The sequence below is a fragment of the Patagioenas fasciata genome, chromosome 9 (assembly GCF_037038585.1).
Source record: "Patagioenas fasciata isolate bPatFas1 chromosome 9, bPatFas1.hap1, whole genome shotgun sequence".
Lineage (NCBI taxonomy): Eukaryota > Metazoa > Chordata > Aves > Columbiformes > Columbidae > Patagioenas > Patagioenas fasciata.
The window spans coordinates 7822322-7848847 of NC_092528.1; the positions used below are offsets into that span (position 1 = coordinate 7822322).

General features: G+C 44.9%; 2 protein-coding genes across 7 annotated transcripts in view; both read left to right on the plus strand.

Moving 5' to 3' along the window:
- DGKD (diacylglycerol kinase delta) overlaps positions 1 to 12486 on the plus strand; it is a 60047-nt gene extending 47561 nt beyond the window's left edge. For 4 of the 6 annotated variants that reach the window (XM_065844370.2, XM_065844372.2, XM_071812408.1 and 1 more), the window contains 9 exons: positions 66 to 179; positions 573 to 707; positions 3512 to 3663; positions 4443 to 4554; positions 4721 to 4813; positions 5174 to 5293; positions 5628 to 5745; positions 6955 to 7085; positions 8259 to 12486. In XM_065844370.2, coding sequence (XP_065700442.2) covers positions 66 to 179; positions 573 to 707; positions 3512 to 3663; positions 4443 to 4554; positions 4721 to 4813; positions 5174 to 5293; positions 5628 to 5745; positions 6955 to 7085; positions 8259 to 8348 — 1065 coding nt within the window. In that variant the 3' untranslated portion in view covers positions 8349 to 12486. The remainder of the gene's footprint in view (positions 1 to 65; positions 180 to 572; positions 708 to 3511; positions 3664 to 4442; positions 4555 to 4720; positions 4814 to 5173; positions 5294 to 5627; positions 5746 to 6954; positions 7086 to 8258) is intronic. The other 2 variants (XM_065844371.2, XM_071812407.1) reach the window with 2 other exon arrangements.
- A 4213-nt stretch (positions 12487 to 16699) lies between these two features.
- On the plus strand, positions 16700 to 26515 carry PROC (protein C, inactivator of coagulation factors Va and VIIIa). Its single transcript, XM_065844383.2, has 9 exons — positions 16700 to 16947; positions 17299 to 17381; positions 17750 to 17910; positions 18860 to 18884; positions 19409 to 19519; positions 20230 to 20370; positions 20737 to 20846; positions 21806 to 21923; positions 25845 to 26515. The coding sequence occupies exons 2-9, from the start codon at positions 17315 to 17317 to the stop codon at positions 26411 to 26413; spliced, it is 1302 nt and encodes a 433-aa protein (XP_065700455.1). The 5' UTR covers positions 16700 to 16947; positions 17299 to 17314; the 3' UTR covers positions 26414 to 26515.
- Positions 26516 to 26526: the final 11 nt, after the last annotated feature.

Genomic DNA, 26526 nt, shown 5'->3' on the forward strand with positions numbered 1-26526 from the left:
GTAAAGGAAACCTCTCCAACAGAGCTGTATGTCAACTGAATTCTCTCTCCCTTGTATCTGGCTAGACATTTACAGCCCCCTCCTTTGATGACAAGATTTTGGAGGTGGTAGCAGTGTTTGGTAGCATGCAGATGGCAGTGTCACGAGTCATAAACCTACAGCATCACCGGATTGCACAGGTATCAATTGCTTTTTGCTCTTCTTGCCTCCCACATCTCCAGCTTGTGACATTTTTGCAAGTTTCAGTCAGTACAGGCCTCCTTTGTGCTCTCTCTGGTCCATGGAAAGAGCACCCACCATGGCTGAAAATGAGCATGTTCGGGGGCAGGGTGGGCATGGAATTGTTTGCTGCACTCATTGTGGTGGGAGTTGGACCAGCAACTCAAATACAGATTAGTCCAAAGACACAGCAAATGGTCCCTGCTGCAGGTGTCCCCTGCCGCCCAGGCACACCTGCTTCTAGCAGCAGCAAAGCTCAGTAGCTGGGGAAGGGCTTTGGAAAGAAGGAGAATGGCGCATGCTTTTGGAAAACCAACATTTTAGAGCTTCTCTGACACAATCACTTCTTGCAGTGTCGGACAGTGAAGATAGCAATTCTTGGAGAAGAGGGAGTCCCCGTGCAAGTGGATGGAGAAGCCTGGATCCAGCCTCCTGGTTACATCTGGATTGTTCATAAGAACAGGGCACAGACCCTCACCCGAGACAGGGTAAGAACAGCCTTGGCATACGCTGCGTAGTACACGTGTTTTGATGTCACGTATACCTGGAGAGTGTGTCAATGGCCACATGTGAAGGCTTATTACTTTGAATGTAAGAAGCAAATTTTGCATAAAACTTTTTGGAAAGAACGTGACTAAACTTGCATTCACCACTTAGGAAATTGCACAAAAAAGATTGTTTATGCAAGCTTATTTTGCTTCCTTTTCTAGGTGCCTTGTGACCGCGTTTGTTAACACGCTTGCATGCTGTTTTTCTCACAGGATGCCTGCTTCACTGAATGCTGCAGATTGTCTAGATCCAGCTGTTCAGTATCTTAATTTCTCATAATTGTTCAGTCTGTGGCCTATACCTTATTGACCAAGTAAAGCAGTGTCTCGTGCCTTGTTCAGCAGTGTGTGTCTCTCATAATTTTCAAATATATAATATCTGATGAGTACTGCCACATGAGGAAGTGTCCTTGCTGTTTTACTGTATTGCTGAATGGTGGGGAGCCAAAGAAAAGGGTAAAGGCCTTGCTGTGGCACAGACAGGCTTTATGAGTCCTCCCAAATCTGTGACCGTCCGTGCCTAAACAGTTTGGTTGATAGCAGCTCTTAATACTTTCCAGCATAACCCCCATTTACCTAGCTTCCAGAGCTAATCAAAGTCCTCTGCAAAGGACTTACCTGCTGAGTAACAGGAGAAGAGAGAACAGCCAAGAGGAATAAGGGAAAGCAGCCTGGTACGGGCCTGAGGCACGTTGCCTGGCAGGAATTTACAAGGATGATGGTGTGAAGAGAAAGCAAAGGTGGGCACACAAAGCCCCTGTCATGATAGGACATGGCAGTACCCGAGACCCCTTGAGCTGGGAGAGAACAGTGGGTATTGATCACAGAATCATGGCATGGTTTGGGTTGGAAGGGACCTTCAAAGGTCATCTAGGCCAACCCCCTGCCATGAGCAGAGACATTTTTACCCAGATCAGGGTGGTCAGAGCCATGTCTGACCTGGCTTTGAATATTTCCAGGGATGGGTCATCTACAACTTCTCTGGGCAACCCATTCCAGGGTCTCATTTCTCATTGTAAAAAGTTTCTTCCTTATATCTAGTCTGAACATGCCTACTTTTAGTTTAAATCCATTAACCCTTGTCGTATCACCCCTTGATGTGAATTTTGTGGAGAGGAGGAGACAGGAATAGTGCACACAGTCTTTCCTGAAGGGTGAGAGAGCTTCTGCAGGGAACAGGATTTGCTGCTGTAGAGGTGGGAGGGAGAAATGGAGAGGCAACCTACTTGTGGATATGGTGGGAAGGGTGGAGTGAAGCACAAAAGGTAGACAGGACACACAGGTCCCTAGGAAGTGTGCTGTGTGTGTTGAGCCATCCGAAGCCATGGCTACGATTGTGTGATCCCACTCCTCACTGCGTATAAACCTGGTTTTATGGGCATGGAAATGCCACTGAGGAAGAGGTTTCAGTTTTGCAGAGCAACATTCAGCTTTTGTCTTGACTGTGGGCTTCTCTTGATTTTTCCTGCTGTCCTTTTGATGATCGTTGCACACCCCTTCCTTCAGAGAGCAAATCTGTCCTGTGCAGTAGATGCAGCTGGGTCCTTTCTGCACCTGTGTGACCCTGGACTTTTGGTAGCATTTTTCAAATATGATTTGGGATATTTAGTTTCCTAAACTGAAGATGGAAAAACTCGAATTCTGTCATGTGGTCTCACCTGGACCACTGAAAAGTCATCAGTGAGGCTGAGAGCAGTGGGTTGCTTGCGCTGAGCTGGCAGAGCTGGGTTGTGTCCTGTGTGAGGAGCAGCAGAGACAGGAAATGCTTCACCACAGAGCTTCACAGTATTTGCAGACACAGCAGAATTGCCTTCCAGAACCTTGGGTGGTCGCCAAAGGCACTTGTGTTCTAGGTGACACTGGCTTTTCTGCTCCCTCTGTCTCCTCTCTCTGTTCTTAGTCCCATGCTTCTGACCTAGTCTGTACTCACCTCATTTGACTTTGCAGACTCAGGATCCATGATACCGCGTTCTTCCCCCTTCCCATCCAGCTGTTGGACTCAGTCTTCTTTTCTGGCTCTCCAAATGCTGAATTTCTTTTTTTTTTTTTTTCCCCCCACAAAAACTTCACACCCTTGCTTGTTACCCTCATCTTCATCTCTGAATTATTCTTCCTATTTCAGTCTTCCCCACCCATTGTCTCTTGTTTAACCCGTCTTGCCATTTCCTGTGTTCAGTGATCCATCTCTCCTTGCCCTGAGCCTCCGTGTTTCAGTTTTCATTCTCACCATATCCAGTTTTGGTCCTTCTGCATTGGATCTGTTTTACTTTTTCCTGTACTGGTAGCTGATGTCAGCAGGAATATCATTATGGGTGCAAGTGGGACAAGGTCCTACCTCTGAGTTCACTTACTGGGGAAACCCAGTTTACTTCCAGATAAGGAGAAGCTTTGAACATTTTTAATTTCCAGCTCTGAGATGTTACTTGAAGAGGTGTGCAGTAATACTGAAGTGTAGAGGCGATTCAACTACTCAGAGAAAAGGCTGCAACCAGTAGGGAGTTGGTGGATTTTGCTGATCTGGCCCTCAGAATTGGCCTAGCAAACTAAAACTAGGCTTAAGCAAAAATTAAGGCAGGGCAAGCATGTGGCAGGGAAACCTTCAGCCCAGGCAGCTAGTCAGCAAAGGAGCTGAACCACTGGGTGCTGCAGTGAAAAGTGTCCATATTGGATTTGTGTGGTTTGCATCCATTGTTTTTTATAGGAGCTTTATGAGGTATCTTACAGTTTGCTTGCTGTGTTTTTAGGCATTTGAGAGCACCTTGAAGTCCTGGGAGGACAAACAGAAGTGTGAGTTGTCCCGACCCTCCTCTTTCTCTCTGCAACCAGAGATCATGTCTGAAGAAGAATCCACCCAGATCAACCAGTTTGGTCAAGCTGCAGGTGCTCTGATCCACAGGTGGGACTCGAGTTGCTTTTGGTGAATAGAGCCCTCCTTCAATGCCTGAAGTTCTTGTCCTGCTCCCTGTTCCTGGAGATGCTTCTGTTTACTCTTATCTTCTGCAGTGCTGGTCCATGTCACTGGGGGTAACATTGTTCATTATGCACTGTCCCAGCTGCACAAGGACTGAAGTTGAATATACTTTCTCAGGTCATTCTGAACAAAAAATGTTACTTTCATGTCCAAACACGGATCCTTTAATGCTGAAAGAACCCATTATCTTTGATCACCAATTATTTTTATCAGAAATGAAACAAAGGCCTCTCTAGGAACTCAGATGTCAAGCTGGGTTCTTATAATCCTGATGCCCAGCAGAGATTTCTGGAAGAAGTCACTGTGCTCACCTGCTCATGCTTTACTCAGATCTTCAGCTCCTTAGTCTGGGCCTCTCAGAGAAAATGCCCAGAGTCACATCAGAGATTTATTAAACTGTCATATGTGCAGTTGCATTTCACATCACTATGGCCATACTGTGATGTTGAAGTTGTATTTCAGATTGTTCCTAACTTGTGTGCAGAATTGAATATGCACCTGGAGTTATGCATGTAAGCTCTGCCTTGCTTTGCCTGTGCATGCTCACCCTAGCAGGGAGAATTGCCCTGCTTTGCCAGGGGCTGTGCCCCTCCTGTGCTTTGTCCTCGCTCTTATCACTCAGATGGGTATTACAGGAGATACCCAGTCAGGAAAGATCACCAGCTTTGAGCGTATGCTGATGCAATCTTTAATTCTCTCTTTAGCATTCGGGAAATAGCCCAGTCCTATCAGGACATGGAACAGGAGCTTGCCCATGCTGTCAATGCCAGCTCCAAGTCTATGGACAAAGTCTACGCTAAATCCAAGTCTACAGAGGTACTTCACTTACTTGGCATCTCCCATTTTGTCCTTGTTCCATTGCTCTTAGTTTTCCTTTCTGATCCATCAAAAGTAGGCCTTGCTTGTCTAAGGCTTCTTCCGTTTGAGTACTCGGACCTCTGCATTGCCAGGCTTAATTTGCACATGAATTGCTTCCCTGCAGGGTCTGAACTGTAGCCTTGTTGTAGAGATGGTGAATAATGTCAAAGCCCTGCATAATGAGACAGAGCTGCTGCTGGCGGGCAAGATGGCACTGGTAAGAAGCACAAAGCATGCGTAGAACAGCCTATTTCTTTCCTCTCCTACTGTTGCTTTGGCGAGCAACATTTTGCTGGTTCTGGTCTTCTTTGTAACAAGTCATTTTAAATATTATCATTGAGGAATTAGGATGGTGTTGCTACATGAGCAGGATGAGCAGTCAGTCTAGCATGCCCAGAGTTTGGAGCTCAGGAAAGGTGAAAATGGTTAACTTGGCAACATCTAGGCAGAGAGTCTGCTGTGCACTCCCTTTTCAAAGGAGAAACTGCTTTGTTAGCTAGGAATTTCAGAGCAAGGGCCTGTCAGTGTGTTCCACCATGTGGCTTTTAACTCCACTTTGCTTCCATTTCTGATCCAGCAATTAGATCCTCCACAGAAAGAGCAGCTCCAGGCAGCCCTGGCAGACATGGACCTCCAGCTGAGGAAACTAGCAGACATCCCTTGGCTGTGGCAGCTGATGGAGCCCTGTGATGAGGAGGTGAGGCGGACCAAGGCTGTATTTCCCTAGCTCTTCTTTTCACTACTTGGCTGTGTTTGACTTCTGGTGAATATATGACTGATGTGAGAAAAAAGTCCTTAAAACGGAAACTTGACCTCCCAATGGCTAAAGAAAGTAATTTCCTGCTAAGGTCGCTTGCATGACCTGGGATCAGCTTTCTCTGTTTCCTTTCCTGTCTTGATCAGAATGAGTTTCAGATTTTTTTTCCTCTCTTACAAGGTCATGGAGCTGAGCTTGACAGTAGTTGTTGCTCTTGGTCCATTCCAATCAATTTATGGCTGTTTGCCTGATTTTTCCCTTTCTGTTCTTACAGAACCAGATGCTGGATTATTCTAAACGCAGCCGCAGTGGCAAATTCCGGCTGGTGACCAAGTTTAAAAAGGAGAAGAACAACAAAAATAAGGAGACTCATAGTAGCATGGCATTGCCGGGTACCAACTCTGCTCATTCATTGTGTCTCTGTCACATCAGTGTGCTCACACCATTACCTGTTCCCTGTCTCTTTCCTCTCACGTTCTTTCCTTCTTCTGTTTCATGTGCATCTGTCTTTTCTTGGAGGTCTAGTCTGTCTTTTTCACGTGGCAAAGTAGCTTATTGCTCAGTTCCAAGTCATTTTCCCCCAATACCACGCAAATATTCCTGAGCAGAAACAGGAGGTACCCTCTGAAGAATTCTGCCTACATCCAGACATTTTCAGGCGTGTTTTAGTGGGTGCTTAGTGAAGTGAATTTGAGGATTTTGGCATTTTAAATATCTAAATGACTGTGGGGCCCAAGTCCGCATAACTCCAGTCTTTTCACTGCTAATTCTCTGTGATATGGTTAATGATGTTTTTCTCATTGATTCACCCTCAGGCTTTAATCAAGTTTCATGTCTAATTGGCTGGGGATCAGCATCACCACAGGTGCACCCTGACCTTTAATCCTACTGGTCAGTAGATAAAAACTGGCCATGAATCAACAAATTGCCATTTAAGACACTTTCTCTCCAGTTGGGTTAGTTGATTTTTTGGTGTATGCTCTCCTTATGAAGACTTTCTTCTAAAATCCATAAGTACTACCTGTTCTGTGGGCTCCTGGGTCCTGTCCTCTGCCATGGGCTGTCTGACAGGCTGGTGCTCATTCATTGCCTCCCAGAACCTGGGAACTTTATTGTTCTCTTATGTAGAGGTTGTGCAAGAAGGTGGAAGTCTAAACTCCTCCCTCTCCTTCAGACTTGGGGGAGAGGGGTTGCCGTTCTGTTTACTGAGCAGAAGTGCTTGTACGTAATAACAAACTAATCTATGCTTGACTTTACGTATTCTATGAACCCATTGTTTTGTAAGCAGAGGAATATCAATGAACCACCTCTTCTTAAACACGGGAGTAGACTTCAAAAAGAAGTTTATCCAATCCCATGAAAACAAGCATGCACTTCCCTCTGGCAGCTAGCCTCAGCTTAAGAGAACACCTCTTACCTTTGTCTGCTCTACTTCCTTTGTTTGAGACTAGGTCATGCTCCCAGTCCTTGCCCTCCCCTTGGTTTGAGGCTGTGGTGCTGCTGGCCCCTCTCTGGCAATGAGTGCTGATGGTGTCCTCATCTCTCGCTGTCTTCTGGGGTTCTGGGTACTCAATGCACTCCTGCTTTTCCGTCTCTAACAGTTCACCTCTGGGGAACGGAGGAGGTTGCGGCCTGGCTTGAGCATCTCAGTCTTTGTGAGTATAAGGATATCTTCATCCGACATGACGTCCGGGGCTCTGAGCTCCTGCACCTCGAACGGAGGGACCTCAAGGTACTTTGATGATCGGCTCATGAGAAATAGCCAACTGCATCTGCATGACCTTCTGTGCTCAATGTGCTTGGAAGTGGTCTGCCCGCTGTTCATTCCACGTGCCTTGGCGAGATGGATGGGTTCATTGCGGCTTCATTGTATTTTCTCACTGTTTCAGGTCACCTGATTTCTAGTAGCAGGGAGGTGGAACACCTAGTTGAGGGACCAGCTGTCCAATTCTGCCGCAGCTTCCTGGAGATGTAGTGCAGTCCAGCACACAGATTGCAGAAAGTGTTCTTGAGAGCCTCTGATTTTTAATGATGGAATGGAAGTTTGCAACTTCTCAGCTCTCGTACCATCTTTGCAGAACATACTGTGATTGGGAAAAATTGGTTCTTATGTTGTAGTCACTGGAAAAGTAGAACATCACACTTCTTTGTTACAACAAAAAAAATCGTTGTGGTCTTTGATGGGGCTGCTAGGTGGAGAGAATATTTTAAAATAGTGCTTAGTAACCACACGGGAGAACTTCGCATCTCCTCACTAAGAGATGCTTTCTCTGCAGAGAAGAATTGAAAGTGATGGTTCTTTGCATGTGCAGGAGGTTCGCGTCATCTTTCTAGTGACTTGCACATGGCAGAAAAATACTTTGTGGTAAAGTAGTGCATGGCATTTGCTGAATGCCCCTTGGATCTTCCTTTGTGATTTCCACCATCTTCCTGTTTTGAGTTTTGCTGTGATCTGTGTAACCGATTCCTTTGCATGCCACCTAGGTGCAGCCTGTGCTTTGTCACATGGTACCGAAGTGTTCACACATTTATTTGATGTGACCACTGACAAATTGGTTCTTCCTGCATGGTTTGGCTATTAGCTTAGGTCCTCGAGTTCTGTATGCTCTGTCTGTTCTCTTGCTGTGGCCTTTGACAGTCAAAGCAATTTGCATTTCTGGCTAGTGGTCCGCAGTTTATTCTGTCAATTGCTCTGCACCTGCTCTGTGTTTGTTACCCTGTGATGCTCTGATAGCTTTTCGCCGCAGGCTTTGAGGTTGCATGTATGACGTTCAGTTTGTAATCTGTCTGGTTGGTTTCCTTCTCTCTTTGTAACTGGCTGACTAGTTTCTAACCCTTGCTTGGCCACCTGGAATTTCCCCCCCACAGCCTTTCTCCTAAGGAAAGGTTTTCTCTTTTCTTCCAGGACCTGGGTGTGACCAAAGTGGGTCACATGAAGAGAATACTGCACGGGATCAAGGAGCTGAGCCGGAGTACTCCTGCCAGCGAGGCTTAGCCTCTGTTTTCACAGCCTGTATCTACCATTCCCCCTAACTGCACAGCAGTCACCTCGCAGAGCAGATGTGCTCACGACTGTCGCTGCTGAACAGCCAAACTGTAGCTGTTCAGAGCTCCTATCAACCAAGCATGGTGCTACCTTTTTTCCTGTGGGGTACGGCTGCATCCAATCAAGAGGCACCCTGTCTGTGGTCAGGCAGAGCCTCCTGGAAGAAAACTCGCTTGCTGTTTGAAGAACCATGTCCTCCGACGTGGGAAGTTCTGGTTCCAGTGACAGTGCAGGACTCCTGAGAATTGCAACACAGCTACCTTTACTGGATAACTTCATCATAGTAGAATTATTCAGGGCAAAAGATTTATTGGCCAGTCTTAGTTCAGGAGCATCTGACAGTCTTTTCAGACCCAAAACTTTCCTGCTCATCTGTCACACCTGTATCTTAGAGCATTTAAGTGGGACAAAGCTTATCCTTGTGTCTTACTAATCTGTTTTTAATTCACCTGTAGGTGCATGCGGTTTGCATCAGAAATTCAAAGCCAGTCCAGACCTCTTGCTGATGAATACCCACTGATTTTCACTCACTTATGCCTTGCAACAAACAATGCATGTGGTTCAAACAGCAGTTTGCACCAGCGTGTGGGGTCTTCCGCAGGGTCTGGCTCTCCTCTTCCAGCTAGTGGTGATGGTACAACCTTTAGGTTTTCAGGCATCACAAACAAATGTTCAGAAATTCCTGGCAGTAAGAGCCAGGAGCCAAAAGATGACAGGAGATCAGCTCTGACATTTCCCCTTCTGAACTTCATCTTCAGGAGACCAAATGGAAGGGCGAGGAACGCTAACTAGCTGTTAGGGCTGTGCGAGAAATGTCACGTAGTGGGTTGAGATATGGAACAATTTGTTCTGTCTTGGTGGAGGGAGCAGCATGACTGGCAATGGTCAGGAGCTGCTTCCTGCCTGTTCAGTGCCACCTTCCTGGCCTCAGACAATGGAGCTGTTTCTTTACTTCCACTTGCAGTGCAGAAAGCTGTATCTGTCACAAAAGATCCAATTTATCTGTAGTACCTGCATCTTTTCATCTGGCTTGGTTCTAGTGGCTTTTCCACCTTGCTTCTCTCTCTTGCTGCCTTGCTGCTTCACTTTAAGGTGGATACCAAAAGATTAAGGTGGTTGTACCCCATAGAGAGATATCGTATGCTGTCAAACATCAGGGCTCCTGTACGAGCACTGAGAGAAGGGAGATTGTTACTGAGTGTACGAGCATTGTAAGGAAAACCAGACTATGTTGGTAAATTGCCTTTGGTACCACCAGCAGTGGAGCATGGAAAAATTAGTGCCTCTGAATCAGAGTTCCTAGATGGCCTTCAAATTTCCACTGTATTGCCTGACCCCAGTCAGGTGACTGTTAAAGCCTGAAGACCAGCATGCATAGTTACATTGCCATGTTTATCACTGCAAAGGGAATTTGGGAACATTCAGTGCTGCAAAGCTGGAGAGACAGCAGGAATTTTTAATTACTTTGTAATTTTGTATGTATTTATTTTTTTATTATTGCAGAATGGCACCTGTCTGGCTATGGCTGCAGACAAAAAAATGGCCATATACACAGTGGCATAGAAGATAGTTTCCTGAGGACATCATTCTTCTTTGTTACTTGTAAGGATTTTATCAAATTGACATCAGCTCTCTAGTCTAACAACAGTCAGGCAAATTATTTTATGTGAAAGCGTGACAGCTTTAAAAGGTTGTGGGCAAACTCAGTTGTATTCTTTAAGATTTCACCAAGGATTATTCAGACTCTCCCTGTTTTTAACTAATCATTCACCCACCTCTCCTCTCAGTCTAGCAAGTGACAGGGTTTGTTCTTGAGAAATCAACAGAAGACTAGATGTGCTTGAAACAGCTAGCAAAGTTTCAGGTACAAATTCGGTGGGGACTGAGCAAGAAGTATGTTCAACTTTGCCCTGAATTTTTTTCTCCTATCTATAAATTGCCAATTGTTTCCGTAGCCATATTTTTTCTTTATCAGTACAGCCCCCCCTGCCACTGTATTGAATTCCTGGGGTATCAGATCAATAAGAATTGTAGACATACTGTATTTTGCCACTTGCTTGTTGAGGCACAGAGCAGTGTCTGCATGAGAATGAGGAGAAACCTCCAGTAAGGAGAGTTTCAGGATGCAGGCATCCTCACTGGTGACAGTGAGGTGAACCTGTCCCCAGGGCTGTGTGTGGCTGGGACACTGGTGTGTCTGCCCAGGAGAGCACAGGGAGCAGCAGACAGGGGATAGCTGGAGAGGAGGTGAGATCTGTGTGTGTTCCTGTACCTGCTGAAGGAGCTGGTCTTGCTGTGAAGTTTCTCCAGGCAACCTCATGGTGAAAGGTGTGTAAATAATAGCACTTGCCTTGCTTGCATAATTCCTGCGATATTAAATTCTTGCCTCAGTAGGAACAGCTCCTCTCTACTCTTCCTGCTCAGAATAACAGGGGAATCCAAAGGGTTTCGACATTCAGGCATGTTCCTTAATTCGTGCCATATCTGTAGCCATCTGCTGTGAGTGATGATGCCTGCACAGACCAGTCTTCATTTCTTTTATTTTCATGGTCTGTCATGTCGAAGGGTTCAGATCCTTTTTGTGTACGTGCATGTTTTATCAAAAGGTTCATAGCCAGTATATTCCTGTCTGTCGCTTACTGGAGGCGGAGAGGAAGTTCTGCCTTCTTTTAAGAGCTAGAAAATGGGATCCACATTTAACCTGAGTGCCTTTGAATATGTATTAAGGTTTCTATCTAACAGAAGGGTTGTAGCTCTCTGTGTCTCACTGGGAATAATGCAGATTTCTGTTACAGTGATTTTATGAATAGATTATGACAATTTGTGTCAAATGTCAGTGAGAGCTATCTGCAAAGTAGGGAGCCAGGCTGAACTCCTGGCTACATTATTCTGAGTTCCTCCTTTGGCATTAGATCATTTTTTGTGGGAGAGAAACTCAGGAAAGACAAATACTAAAAAAACAACCAACCTGCTGCTTTGCCAAAAAAAGAGACTCTCCTGCAGTCTCAGGTAAAATACCAGCTCGAGAGAAGCTAGAACTGCGTGTATTGGGCATATGTTTAGTCTCTTAAAAGATGCTACTCATGTGAAAGCCGTGCACCTTCTGTTCATCATCACTCACCCTTGGCAGTGTCCTCAGTGCAATGAGTGTGTGGTTTCTTCTGCTAGGAAGAGGTTGCAGTGCGTTATCTCCACGTTCCAGCACTGCCCTTGGTGTTCATTGGCAAATTCTGGGGAATAAGATCCCCCGTGTTGCAATGTCTGGGTTCAGTGGGAGTGCATGCAGTGGAGACTTGAGGGGGGTCTGGTTGTCGGCGGGTCCTGCCCTGGGGAGGGCTGATAGTGCCACTGCAGCCTTTCCGGTTGGGTTTGTGGGATCCCAGCACTGAGCGCACAAGTTCCCGCAGCGGCAGGAGCCGGCTCCGCGCTGCGGCTGGAGCTGTGCCGCTCGGACGTGCCGGCCACCCGGGAGCACCCAGCTCTGCGGAGGCCTCAGCGCTGATCCCGGGGACGTTTCTGCACCCAAATGGTATGGAAAGCTTTGTTCATCGCTTTAGTATTATTTTAAAATGTGCATACTATCTATGTGATTTTAAAAAAAAAAAAGACTGTTTACAAGAAATATTTTGTATCTTCAGATGTGTGTACTGTAAAAAAAAAAAAAGGAAAGGATGAAAAATGATGTTTTTCTACAACCGTCAGCAGTGACTGCATGTCTGTATCATCATCCACCGACCGTTGTTCCTCAGGGGTCTCCCCGCCATTCCTGTGATCCTGTCGAAAGCATAGGGAAGCAAGTGAATCCCTGTACAGTCTTGGGAAGAAGGTTTTGTGCCTTAAGAATGGGACCTGCTTCCCTCCTATTTATTGTGTTAATTTATACAGTGATTACCATGGAAACGTCTCTTGTAATTTTTTTTTGTACATAGTTTACTGTTGGTTGTTGTAAATAAGTTTTTCTTGTATATAAAGTAAACATGTTTCTGAGCTTCCAGTAAAGATTCTCTCTTACTGATTTTGTCATGTGAGAGGGCTGTGGTGCCCGTCTGGTGGGAACTAGCTAATAAAAATCTGTGCTGTGATAAAATGGCTTTATCCTGAGTCGCATCAGAACTTCAGAGTTCTTCTTAGAGAGGAGTGAAATGGTAAATGTGATTGTTGTAGATTGGTTTGGTAGCATTTCTTTGCTTTGGTTTAATTGGTATGGAGTAGGAGGCATCATGTAGTTAATTTTAGTTAGCCAGAGCTGTCTCTGCAGTGAACAGCAGATGTTTTAAACACGTCTTACTGGTCACAATGGTGCGGTGCCATGGTGAGAGGGGAACAGTTGTTCCTCTCTTCTGCATGTGCCTCTGCTTTCATGTTATTGCAGGCAATATATACGGTAACTGGAATAAGTGAATTTACATTTACAAAAATGTGGGACAAATTAATTTTCTCATGAAAATTAGAAGTTGGCTGCCAAAAAAGGATGCCTGTAAACTTGAAACTCAAAGGTTTGGAGATGTTTGGGTGAGCAGTTCGTGGATCAGATTGTGATGAGCTTTTTCTTCCATCTGTACAGGTTGATGTGTTTCTAAGATGCTAACAAACTTTCAGCAGGTTAGTTTAAACCAAGAGGATGGTTGTAGAGTTCCATAGTACTGGTGTAAAGTAAATGGATAGTAACTTATAATGGTAGTGAATATTTTTTATGTGAAAAAGACCTTTGTTCTTGATAGTTAAGGAATTACTTTGTATGGAGGGAGTAGTTTGATGGGAACGTAAGAAACCATAGTAATGTTTTATACTGTCGCAAGATGAAAATGGTAAAACTGATGGTTAAAATGTTAGTTACCTCGTCCTACTAATAAGTAGGAAACAAAAATTATTGCCTTTGTTCCCACATGCACTGGACCAGAGTGTCAGGCTCTGCAGTAAGCTACATTACAGAAAACATGCAAAGGAAGCAGCAACAGAGAGACAGAAGATATGCTTACTCCTCTGATGCAGGTAATTAGTTTTGGTCTTTATTTATGTGGCAGAAACCAGTAGCAAGACGCTCTTTCTCGCACTCAGTGTGTCACTACAGGGATATCAGACCTGCTCAGGGCTGCTGTCCCCTGGGGGTGATAATTATCTGATGGATCTTCAGAGGGCAGAGTGGATTTGGAGAGAGGTCTGCTGTGAAGATCCTGAAGTACCAATGAGGGGGTTCTAAAAATTTAATCGGCTACTGTTCCCCTTGTCCTATATGGTATTTGGTTGGATTTTTTAGGGTGGTTTTTTTTTTTTTTCTTTAATACAGTGTAGAGTCTCAGGAGAGTCGAGGAAATCTGCTCCTGCTGAATGGGCAGCACTGGAAGTGAACAGGTTTAGGAGAAGCCCTGTCATTCCTCACCTGTAAAGCAGCTTCAGAATCATGAGGTAAATTCCTGGTTGGGATGAATAGCTGTGCACCCACCAGCTTTGGACCTTGGGAAGCTTGAGATGTTTAATTCTCACGTGGGCAGAATGTGGAGGTTCTGAGACCATGGAGTGTGATACTGAATGTTAATAACAGCTCCAAGATACATCGTGGTTCTCTAGCAACTTCCCTCTTCAGAGTTCTGACATTTTGCTGGCTCACCAAATGACCTTGAAGGTAGTTAAGTCTTCATGTCTTCACAAGAAAGGAACAAGTGGGGGAATTTGCGTATGACCTAGAAGACACAGCTGTTGACCTCAGGGTACAATACAAGTCAGTTGTGGCCTGTGGCTCTTCCTTGGGAGTGGGAAGGGGTTGGCACGTTGGCTGGTGGACTGTGCTGCTGCTCATGCTCCCAGCTGGAAAGTGGATTCATAGCAGCGCTTCCAGCAACCTGCTCTGCCTATGAAAATAAAGATTCTTAAACTATTTTCAGCAAAAATTGTTATCGCTAATCTCAGGCTCTGCACAGAGAGGTGTTTCTCTGTTCCTGGCAGCGTGTTCCTGTGCTGGTGTGTGAGCTGTGCAAACCTTTGGCCCCTGAGGAGCTTTTATTTTAGAAGAGCAATCCCAAGAGATGAATATTTCAGCTTGGGTTTCTGGTCTGGTTTGTCTGGTGCTGTGTGCATCAGCTGCTCTTTCCCCTCTTAATGCCTGTTTGGAACTTTCTGCCTTATTTCCGATGGTTCATTTGGAGAGGTGACTGACAGAACATGATGTTTCTACAAGTCTTGCAAGAAGTCAGCACCCAGGATGAGAGGGAGGCCTCGGTAGTGCCCTAGTGCAGTGTGGATATAGGCTTAGTGCCTGGGTTGCTCAGTGGATTATTCAGATTTGGATTTGTTACAAATCAAAAGCTGTTCTGGTGAAGAACTGGTGGATGCAACACAAGATCCATCACTGAAGAACTGTGGTTTTGAGGCCTTGTAACTTTGTCACCCCAGTTCCTGCCTTTATCAAAATTTGCATATTTCTACAGTTTATTTAATGTATGCAAATTTACGTTTTAAATTACTATTTCAATTTGGAAAAATTTGAGAAGAACGATTCAGCACTCCTAGCTAAGAAACTAAAGGCTGAGAACACATTTGAGACTTTTCCAGAAGCTTTCCTGTGGAGGAGGCAAAACCAAAGCTTTTGGCTTTTTTATGCACAGAGGAACCAAGAAGAACAAAGTTTGCAGTCTGGTGTGCTCTTGCCTTTCAGGTTGTAAGGAGGGATATCCTTAAGCTGTGAAATCTGAAAGATCCAGGATACTTTTTTACTTCAGGGAGGCAATTTCCTTTGATTATTAGTGCCTGCTGGTAACACTCTGTGAATCTGAACTCTCCACAGTGTTAATTAAAATGATATGGAGCGTCCTCTGTCTTGTCAATCTCTCATGAAGATTCTCTGTTTTTTCCCCTTTGCCTTCCTCAGAAAAACTACTATTCTTCTAATGAAGGTGAACTAGAAAGTAGGAATCCCAGCACTGTAATTGTTTAGGTTGAAATGGTTCCCCGGCATACAAAACAGGGCAGATCTCAAAGTAACCCGGAGCATCTTTTCTTGAGTCCCCTGTGCCAGGAGCCCTGTGATTACTTGAGAGCCCAAGTGCTGGCTTTTAAACTACATATTTCTGCATGGTGGTAGCAAGTGATATGGGAAAGCAGGAATAGAAAGCCTCCAAAACACAAGGGCTGATGAAAACCTAAATTTATTATTTCTTACTGTCAGTACAGGTTTAAAAAATAATATTGCTTAGGAGGCTGACATGTTGATTTATATGTTTTAGGTTGTCAGTTGATGTACACGTCCTGAATTTCCAACCTATTCCGAGTGTTAGGAACAAAAGTGTATTCAAAAGCATGTAACCCATGTGATAGCAAAGCACTATGTCTAGATAGCCAGGTCAGCCACAAATATTATGTAAATAATACATTGAATATATGTTACTACACTTGTTTCTTTTTAGATTTCCTTTTTTTTTGTTGTTGTTTCCTGTCTCAGGTCTGTTTCATAAACTTTATTTTCAGCAAAAATGCATTGTTGTTAATCTTGGTTGAAATTTTTCTGTTGAACGGCTGAATTGAGGATAAAGAATATATCAACAGAGCTTCAGAGTGCACACGTTTTCCCCAGCTGCAATTTCGGATGTCACAATCTCTTTTTTTAGCACAAGTCCAAAATGGATGAACTTTGAAACATAAACCTTTGGTGTTTAAAGAGAGCTTGTTCTCAAGGAAGTCTGTGGCCAAGTTTGTAAGAGAAAAAGACGTTTTATAAGCAGTCAGAGCTCTCCTAAATGGTGTCACTGGATGTGAGCTGCAATCCTGGGGGGTAGCCACCTTTGACACCTGGTGGCACATTTTCCGACACGGGACCCCCAAGAACACCTGGTTGCCCAGGTGATTCGGATGAAAATGTCACACGCTGGACGGCTTTCAGAGGTGCTACTACAGGAACTGCCTTCAGAGAACAGGACCATGCTGGTTTGAACCATCTTTGATGCCTGAAAACTTGGGAAAAGGATTATGATTTTTCTCTAAGAAGTTTAATATTCAAAATGCAGTAGAAGATTTTGCGCTGATGAGAACTAATCCAGGACAGCAGAAGGTGCAGCGTGCTGGTACAAGCTTCTCACCCTGCCTGCTCACAGCAGGCAGCTGGTGGGGGGTCACTGCCTGCTCCTGCCTGCACGGGGCTTTAGTTTATTTGACTGTTTTGTGGTGGAACCTTTGATGAGAAAGTAAAGCGGGAGAACTCTTAAAAATAGCAGCATGTGTCGCTTTTGGGTGATTACGTCTTATGAGAAGGTGGTAGCATCTCTGAAGAGACCTCGGCACTGGGTGGTTACGCTTACAAATTGAATATAACCATTTCTACTTGCCAGAGGATCAAAAACAAGGTTGAAAAAGGCAGAGTGAATGCCTCAGCTGTTTCACTTTTCTCCTGCGTGCAAGTAAATTGTCTAGCTCCCCCTGAGCACTGTTTGTTTAATGACTAAAAAGAAAGCGCTTCATGTCACTCCAAAGAGTAAATATGTCAAGTTATGGATTAACTAAGTTCCAGCAGAGCTCATGGTGGAAGAATAGATCACACTGATTCACACTGAATAAAGCAGTAAGTGCTTCAAAAGTATCATGTCCTTCATGATTTCAAAGTCCAGCTTGCTTTAATGAAACATAAGACTTGTCAAAAATGTCCGGTGAGCAGGGGAGGATGCTGGGGCAGGCAAGTTCTGGAGGAGCTGCTGTGGGGTTAAGGGGAATGAGCAAACCAGTCCAGAGGCCTCTAACGAACAGCTGCTTTGGAGCTGGAATGGGATAAAGGGCAGAACACAGTGCTCAGCAAGAGAGCTGCTGTGGGAAAAACAAGCGAAGGATCCGTCTGAGCTGTTGAATCAAACCCTCCACAGGACGGGAGTCGCGCTGAGCTCAGCAGTGCTCCCCTTCACACCTACCTTCTCTTCAGGTGATCCTGCTGCAGTATGTGGAAGTTCGTCACCGTTGGGGTGCTGTTGGCTGCCTGCTCGTCACGGCTCTGTAGTACCTCAAGTAAGTTTTTTTTTTTGAGAGATCCCTTTCACCCTCTTATAGTCACCACAAGTGCGTTTCCTCCTTTGTCAGTGGCAGGGAGTGGCTGGAATTGTTCCCATTCGAGGGGTTTGAATTCCTGTAGCAGAGGTTCACAGACACAGCGCTGGGTTGTCTGGTCACAGCCCTCGTGAGCCCTGCGATCCGAGTGTCCCCGAGCAGAGGCTGGAGCTGGCATCTGCAGCACAGCCTGACAGCCCGTGGGTGCTGGGGCAGCTGTGCCGTGCTAGAGAGGGGCTGTTACTCTGACAGGTGTCCTTTGGGCAGGGCCACTGCCAGCTCTCAGCCAGCTCTTTTCCCTGTGTGTGCTTTCACATTTTTGTTTCCAGTATTCTACACCAATAAAGATGCGAACCAAGTCCTAAAGATCCAGAAGCGGGCGAACTCTTTTCTGGAGGAGCTCAAACCGGGTTCTTTGGAGCGCGAGTGCAATGAAGAGCTCTGTGACTTTGAGGAGGCCAGTGAGATATTTGAAACCAGGGAAGCAACAGTAAGTTTGGGTTTTTTTGTTTTTATTTTTTAAGGATGAATGTGGTACTTAAGAAATCAATTTTTTGTTTTCTTAAAGTATTGCAATGCAGGGCATAGGAGTTCTTGCTGTCAGCACTGAACATGCATCAGTCCTGACTCCTAACGTGTAGGCATGGTTGTGAATGTAGCTGTGTTACAGTGATTGTCAAGTTACCATCTCTACAGGCCACAAAACTTGGCTGCTCCTGCCAAGTTTAGGTCTCAGCCAGGTCCCAATCCTTGACCCCACTGGCTATTCTTTGCATTTTTCCCAGTCCTTCCAGTCCTTTGCCCTCTGTTGTCCATTCGCCAGCCCTGGCTGCTTTTCTATCTCCCCAGTCTCCCATTTGTGCCCGACAAACATTTATCACTGGGTCCTCTCTCCTTCTCCAAAACTCATCTTTTCAATTGGACACTGCCTTTATTGTCACTGATTCCTGCCCCTTTCCAACCCAATTGTTGTGCTGGCTTGGACTTTTTCTTATTGCATTAAGCAGAGTAGGCTCGCCACACAGGGTGGACCAGTCCTTTGTGTCACTCAGACCTCCGCGTGGAGCAGGGTCAGTCCTCACAATGCCCACATTTTGTCTGACTGGGCACAAATGAATTGTGCGCTCAACAACACAGGTGACTTACCTGGCAGTGAGGGACAAGAAAACAGAGAAGCTGTGAATATATTGAGGGGCTGTGGTGCTGATGGGTGTGTGAACAGGGCAGGAGGATCTGAGCTGGGTATGGGCAATACAGGAGTGTCTGAGTCGGCCAGTTCTGTTGGTGTATAGTGCCAGTCACTACCATGCCAAGAAGAGTGAGACTGATGCTGGTGCCTGGGGTGGTGTGCTCTGATGGACAAGCCCACAATACACTTAAAATCCCTTACTTGTTAAAAAAATTCTCCTAGCCTTAATGTAACTTTTGTTTCTCCACAGCGAGATTTTTGGAGCAAGTATGTAGGTAAGTAAAAGACTTTCCTAATCACTTCTCTGTGTTTCCTCAAGAGTAACGAGTACTCGGCCTTCCTGCTGCCATGTATCACATACCGATCCAAATTCTCATTCTCTCTGATATGGTACGTGCAAAGAATGTTTTTCTGTCTTATCAAAGAAGCAGCCTTCCTAAAAAACTTGAGGTACATTTGCGCCTACCGTCAGTCATCTCCCCAGAGCTAAGGCTAAGTTCTTTCTGATGCTCTGACCCTGCCTGGCATGGTCCAAAGACCAGTTCTGCAGTAACCTGCATGTTCCTGCCTGCCTCAGCTTTTGCTCTTTCCTCCTCTTCTGCCCATTCCACTCACTGCAGCTGTAATTCAGAACCCCAAAAATGCCCTTGTGCCTTTGCTGGCACCATGGAGGTATCACCATTCGGTGGCTGAAATTTTGTGGGTGATGCTTGGGAATCTGGGGAAGATCTGTTCCTGTTAATGTTTGATCTGTGAGCTCTGTATGATGCAGGAACTGAATTTCTCTCCTCTCTTTCAGATGGAGATCAGTGTGAACCGCAGCCTTGTTCCAATGGGATCTGCAAGGACAATATTGGAAAATTTTCTTGCATTTGCAACAAAGGCTGGGAGGGACTTTTGTGCAATTATGGTAATGCTGCCTTCAGTCCTCTATAAAATAACATTCTTTGTGCTGAGGATCTCTGTGTAATAGGGATCAGCACTTTTGTCATTGCGTACTATACTCACTGTCTTTACTAATGTGATTTCTCTGTTGCTTCACAATGTGGTAAAAGGATTATCTGTGCTTATCTAAAGCAAAATGAACTTCATGTTCCCATGGGAGAGGTTTGAAGATCTGAGATATCTAAATTTTACAAAAATACTGGAAATAATTCTGTAAAGAAGGGTTTTCAGTTACTTTAGAACTGTCAACACAGGGATGATGGTGGAGTTTTTTACAATACAGGGGGAAAAAAACCAATCCACTGCAAATATTTGATTGTCATTACTGTGACAATTTCTTCTTTGACAAAAGTTGGATAGCATATTTAGGGATGAGTGTGTATGACATGTATCATCAACACTTTGCACTGTCTGACTTGCACTCAGTGGTAGTGAATTTTCTGTTCTTCAGTCTGCCTGCCCTGACAGAATTTCTTTTCTCTGTTTCCCCACTACCTTATTCTGGACCGAGGCCAGTTTGCTCTCTTGGGGCCCAAGTGTCTTTAGAGCCCACAGCTGTCATCTCAAATCCATCATCAGCTGTTGCTCACTTGAATCACAACATCTTGCCACTTTAGTGCGACTCTTCGGCTTTGCAGCTTCTCATGTCTCTCTTGCTGTTCATTTTTCCTACAGAGGTCAAATACACCAACTGTTCTGTCAATAACGGAGGATGCGAACATTTCTGTAGGGATGACCCTGCCAAGCAGTGCCGCTATTGCAGCTGTGCCTCCGGGTATCAGCTGATGAATGACCATACCATGTGCAAGCCTGTAGGTAAGAGGAGCATGTTCGTAGTCCACATTGGACAGAAGATTATTCAAACATGAAGTAAGCTGGTTTTGTGGGAGAATTGTCTTCAGTGCACTTTGTACTAGTTTTCAAAACATCCATTTCATGCAGAGTAATTCTGTGCTTGCATTTCCCAACTCCATACCCACTTCATGGCCTTTAACCTGTGTTTGCTTCATGGAGACATACAGGGGAATCGGCAAACGGCCTCCTCTGCAAAGCACTGAGGGACTTCCATGAAACCACTGAATAGTATTTTCTGGGTTAGAGAGATGGGGGAAATGTGTTAGAAAGAAGTTTTGTATTGAGTGATCCGATCTTTGCTAGTCAATGTCTCTGCATCTCCTGTAGTGGAGTTCCCCTGTGGAAGAGTGAAAATGGATTATGTTGAAGGCAAAGCAGAATTCAATATTCGGCTCATTGAGGGAAAAGTAGGAAGAAGGGGAAACAGCCCTTGGCAGGTAAGGAGAAAAGAGTGTTTCACCACAAATAGTTCAGGATCTGCCCAAACAGCTCTGCCTGCTGAAAGGCTCCTACTGCATTGATAGTGGTGGTGTCACACGAAGCTAAGGTTCCTTCAACTTAGCATTTTCAAAAGCAACCCAAAAATTGTTGTAACAGGAAAAAAGTAGTTTATAGTCTGTTAGGACTCTTGACCTTGTGACTGTTGCCAAGTTTTTTACCTTACCTGGCCAACAATGTCAAGAGAGAGGCTAGTGGTGACACTTACTTATGCTGTTGCTCCATCCTGGGGAAGGCCACAGAATCGCTGCAGCTCGTGTTGCGGCGATGGATGCTCCAGCCTCATGGTGGAAGCGTGAGGTCATCTTCTCCCCCTTTCTGTATGAATCTGTTCTTTTAAGTGCCATCTGTCATAAATTCAAGTTAGCAGATTTAATGCACAAAATCTGCCATAGCTTTGCAGAGCAGATTGTGACATCACAGACAATGGGGAGGCTTCACAGAGCTTATTGTGGAACTAGTGGATGCATCTGATCAGGGCCTGACTCTCTTTGACATTAAAGATCCTTTTACACCGTAGCATGAGACTTGCAGCCTGGGATGATTCTCTGTCTCTGGTGTGCAGTGGACAAAAGAATGATCTCTTCATTTGAGTTCTGTGTTTCAGAGCTTTCAAGTGCCCAAGTGCTTCTTTGCAGTGACCAGCATCAGCCTGTGCTGATCGGACTAAGCCAGCCCTCACTCAGGAAGAATATTCAGAGCTTGTTTGTAGATGTTCCACAGAGACCTGATTCGTTATGCTTTTGTCCCACTGTGGAGCTTTGGCTTCAGTGAATATGACATGCTTTGGTGCATGATGCGTCTGGGCATTTTGCAGCCACAAGGAAGGGTGTATACAATATTTTGTGAGCTGTGCTCCGTACAGTGTCAGACCTCTCTCTTTTTTTTTTTCTTTCAGATAATGCTGCAAAATAGCAAAGGGAAATTTCTGTGTGGAGGTGTTCTCATCCATCCATCTTGGGTCCTAACAGCAGCACACTGCACTGAGGCAGAAGAGGGGCTCAAAGTAAGAGCTGGTATGGAAAAGAAGTCTGTCCATATTTTCTTTAAACGTAATTGTTTCATTCTCAAGGTTTATCATCTCATGAGAGAGACTAGCAGGCATGAAGGCAAAAACCCTTTTGGTTGTAGGAGTAGGTTGTCTATGAAGTATTTAATGTGCACCTTAGCACAAAACAACAAAGTTTAGTAAAAATCTCATTTCATTTGAGACACTATAAGCCTTAGTATGGAGGTGAGCTGATGTCTTTGAGAGCACTGCTGCTTGTCTGTAAAGTAGAAGGACACTTGGTCTCTTCTGCGTGTATTTTTCTGGTGATAAAAGTATTCAAGGTCATCCTAATACTCAAAAGAAAAGTCTTGATCCCAGGAGGAGAATGTCGCAGTGCCTCTTCCTGCCTTCTTGTACACTGGAACACCATTACTTAAGAGAGTGTCAGTACAGAAGGAGGAGAGGTGCTATAGAATGACAGCGCTGCCTTTACTGGCACTGCTGCACTTAAGCATGAGAAAACCTATGTCAAGTACGGTACTGCTCCTGAATTAACAGACAAAAATAATTAGTATCCTGTTCACACGTAAGTAGAAGTTCTTTTTGGATTAGTGTTTTCTACCTGCCACTGGTGACAGAGGCATAACAGCTCAACTGCTTGCTTTCTCTCTTAGTGAAAAGGTAGGTTGTTCCCAGTAATTGTGGAAAGGCTTGCAAATATATTGTCTGTATACATAACCTTGGAAACATACTGTCTGTATGTATGTTCCATATACACTGTGGATGTGCAGATATTTGAGAACAGAGGCAATAAGGCATGTATAGATGCATGTGTTTATGTACATCCTCCCTTGTTCAACATAAAAGATGAATGGAGAAGCATGTGAGGTAGCCTTGGGTCCTCTTAGTGCCAGAATATCCACCACAGAGGGACATGAAAGGAGAAGTGTGTGTGGTAGTTTGAAAATATGCGAACAGACTACACATCTCCAAGCACTTCCAGTGACTAGAAAGTAATTCAGTACATTTAGTTTTAGTGAGGTCTAAGTAGAAGAAGCCTGTGTGGTTTGCTTGGTAAAGGATCTTGGAATCTTTTTGGAGAGAAGCAACTGTCAGATACGGTGTTTGAATGCTCTGCAGTGCTAGACGTAGCTTTGAGTGTAACTTGAAGGGGATAGGTTTGCGGGAAGATGGTAACTAGGGGAAGTATTGAGGCTGCATGTAAATTACTCCACCCTGGCCTCAAAGTACAGGTCTTTGTAGAGGTCTGTGCAGTCTGGCAAGCTTTCAGGGCAGATAACCATGCCCAGAGATCTCTCTTCAGCAAAGAAAGAAGGGGTGGGATCTTTCAAGAGAGTCCTCTGCTGTCCAAATAAAGTGATTTTCAGTGGGTGAAGAAAATTGATAGCACTTGAGAGCCCTGATTTGTGAAGGTTGTTTTTTTTTTTTTTTGGCTTAAGTGAAACTCAAGAGGCATCTCACACATAAATTTGGAGTGAGTATAGAGAGTAATTTATAGTGTAAGGATGAAGTGACCACAGCTTGAGACTTCACAAAGGGAGAAGAGCTGCTTCTCCAAAGGATACTCCAGGTCAAGCAAAAGGGAGCCTTTTTAAGACCCAGCCTAACATCACGTGGTTGTCCTTTTACAGGTGTCTTTTGGGCATTTTACTGTCACCAGAAGAGCAGTTCTCATTGGAAGAACGCATGCTCTAAACCCTAGACACATCTGTCATTAAGATGTGAGGTGCATAGAACAAGAGTTTTGAATGGAGACATTGCCGTGTCTGCGGGGCAGGTGTGAGCTCTGTGACAGTGATGAAGATGTTGGCACTGAGACTGCAGAGGTGACACCTGACCTGCCTCAGGCTGGGTACCCAACGCTGTTCTGGACTTGTCCTGCTGCAGCTCTCTGCTTGCCATCCATGAGAGCAAAACTGGAGGGGAAGCTCTCATCGGGGTTTGCACTCATGAGCTTGGGGAGCAGTCTTGTGGCAGGACTCACGTGGCTTTTTAGTCTCTGAAGGGAAAAGTTACATCTCAGAGTAGCTGAAATTTTGGAAGACGGATTTGAGAACAGCCCGGTTTTCCTGTTTCTGGCTCTTGTTCCTGCATTTCCAGCTGAAGAGTATCCAGAAGTGTGTTTTGAGTTCCAAGAAAATAAAGCAGATAAGTGAATGTAATGATTCAATTCAGAGAGGAGGTCTTACACTTCCTTGTTTATGTAGAACTTCATAGTTTGTATTTTTCTGCCAGCAACAAGATTATGATGCTCCTTGTTGTGTAGAAGGAACCGGATATATTTCACACAGCCTCTAGGTTCAGGACATCCAGTTGTGGACAGGACTTCAGGACCTTGAAACTCCTGGGTTGGATAACTCAACTGAGAATGGAAGTTTACATGACCAGAAGTCAAAATGGTCTTCTGGGCTGGAACAGCCTCAGAGGAGATGATCTAACTGTGTTTAAGACCAGAGTTATTTCTGAGGCCTAAAAGAGGTTTTTTTGTCTGTGAAGATAAGAATAAGCCACTGCCCCTTCCCACTGGAAATCTGCCAGTCAGCCCCCAGCCACGGCAGCTGCAGAATGGGCAGCAAGGAAATGGGCTCCAAGGTGCTGTGGATGCTGTCGCCACAAGAAGAGAGGTCATGATAATAGAAAAAAAAACAAAAACCAAAAACCAAACAGATTAGTGAGTGTTAGCTCTTGAGAATCTATCTTTGGAACTACCATGGATCATGAAGTCCTTATGCTTGGAAACACTGACTCTGACACAAAAAAAAGGCAGAACAGCTGCAATACCTTGTTGACAGGCTCAAGGACAGGGGAAATTACACTGGAGCAAGTGACTTCACATGAGCTTGGGCATGCAAGGTCAGAGCAACTTGGCTTTAGAGTTTGTATCTGGAGGGATTCAAGTAAGAGTGAAAGAAGGCAAAAGTTAACAGAAGGGTGGGGGAAGTGATTTGAAGGATAATACTGTGAAGCACACATTTGAAAAGGTGATGATAAAGAGCAACTTCCAACTCACCTATAGAGAGACAGAGGAGGAAAGGACACTTCTGTTACACACGTGGGCAGAGGTGAGGTGGCAGCCTGGCTGTGCCTGTCTGCAGCTCCACGGTGCATCATGGACAGTTCTCCAAAAAAGCATCTTTATCAAGTCCACACTGCAGTAGACCTTGAGATGAAGCTTAAATTAACTGACAGTACAGTTCAGAAATGTGACAGCCACTGATAATTATTCTTGGGGCTCTCTCTTCACAGCCTGTCAGAGAGATTTGTCTCTGTCTTTCCTTTTCCACTGTGTCACAAATGGCTTGTTCTTGCCTTTCTGGCCCTTTTAAATTTAGTTTCCTGCTTACTTTTCTGTAACTGCTTGGCCCACAAAGTGGCTATAATCATGTAACACAAATAACAACTGAGAAGTGATCTAAAAATCCTTAAAATACAATTGCAAGATTTCAGATAGGAACAGCCTTACCAGTCAGTCATCTTTATCTTACAAATCCTGAAGTTCAGTCCTTCAGGCACTGGTTATACAGCAGAAAGCTCACGTACTGTTGTAAACATCTTGCTTAACTGTATGCTTGCTCTCCAGCTCTTAATGCTGACTCCAACAAGATTGTTTTCCTCCTGAAGAAGATCTCTCCAGTTGCACAAGCGTAGTGTAATATCAGCACCACGGAGCAATGCACAGGCGTTGCAGTTTCTCAACTGATGACTAGCTCCGGGGTACCAATTCATTTAGTACCATATGTACCCACAATGTAGGTAAATATGGAAAGTTTGCAGATTGGTCCGCCTAGAAAGGACACATGTCTATATTACAAGGGAAGTAAAAATGTGAAGTACAGTCTGAAAGCCCAGAGCAATCCAGATGCTTTGGAGGTCAAGGCAAAGGAAGGTTCCGTAGCGCCTGTCACCTTCTTGTTTGCTCTTCCAGGTAAATTCCACCGTATCCGTACTGAGGCAGAAGAGCAAACCATTTGGGTTGATAAATACGTGACTCACGAAAATTACACCAAAGAGACTTCGGATAACGACATAGCCATGCTGCACCTGACTGAGCCTGTGATGTATAACAAATACGTGCTCCCGATCTGTCTTCCCACCCGTGACCTGGCAGAGCAGGAGCTGACGAGGAGCGGGAGGCAGATGGTGGTAACTGGCTGGGGCAGCACAAGTGACGCGAACAACAATTACTCCACTTTCCTCAGTTACATTGAAATCCCCATGGTGCCCCGCAACGAGTGCGCCCAGGCAATGAGATTTGCCATCTCTGACAACATGCTGTGTGCCGGCAGCTTAGGGGACAAAAAGGATTCCTGCAGTGGGGACAGTGGGGGCCCCATGATCACTAAATATAAAGATACTTGGTTTTTGGTAGGACTGGTGAGCTGGGGTGAAGGCTGTGGGAGAAAGGAGAAGTTTGGAGTCTACACCAAGGTTAGTCAGTATCTGGAGTGGGTCCAGCACCACATAGATGAGATGTCAGCTTCTTGGAAGGGTTGATTCTGACACCCGGAGTCTGGAATATTGTGGCTCTGTGCTAGTGACAGTCTGCAGTGTAATGTCCTGTCAGATCTTCAGTATTAAATATTGAGTATATGTTAACCTTGTGTACT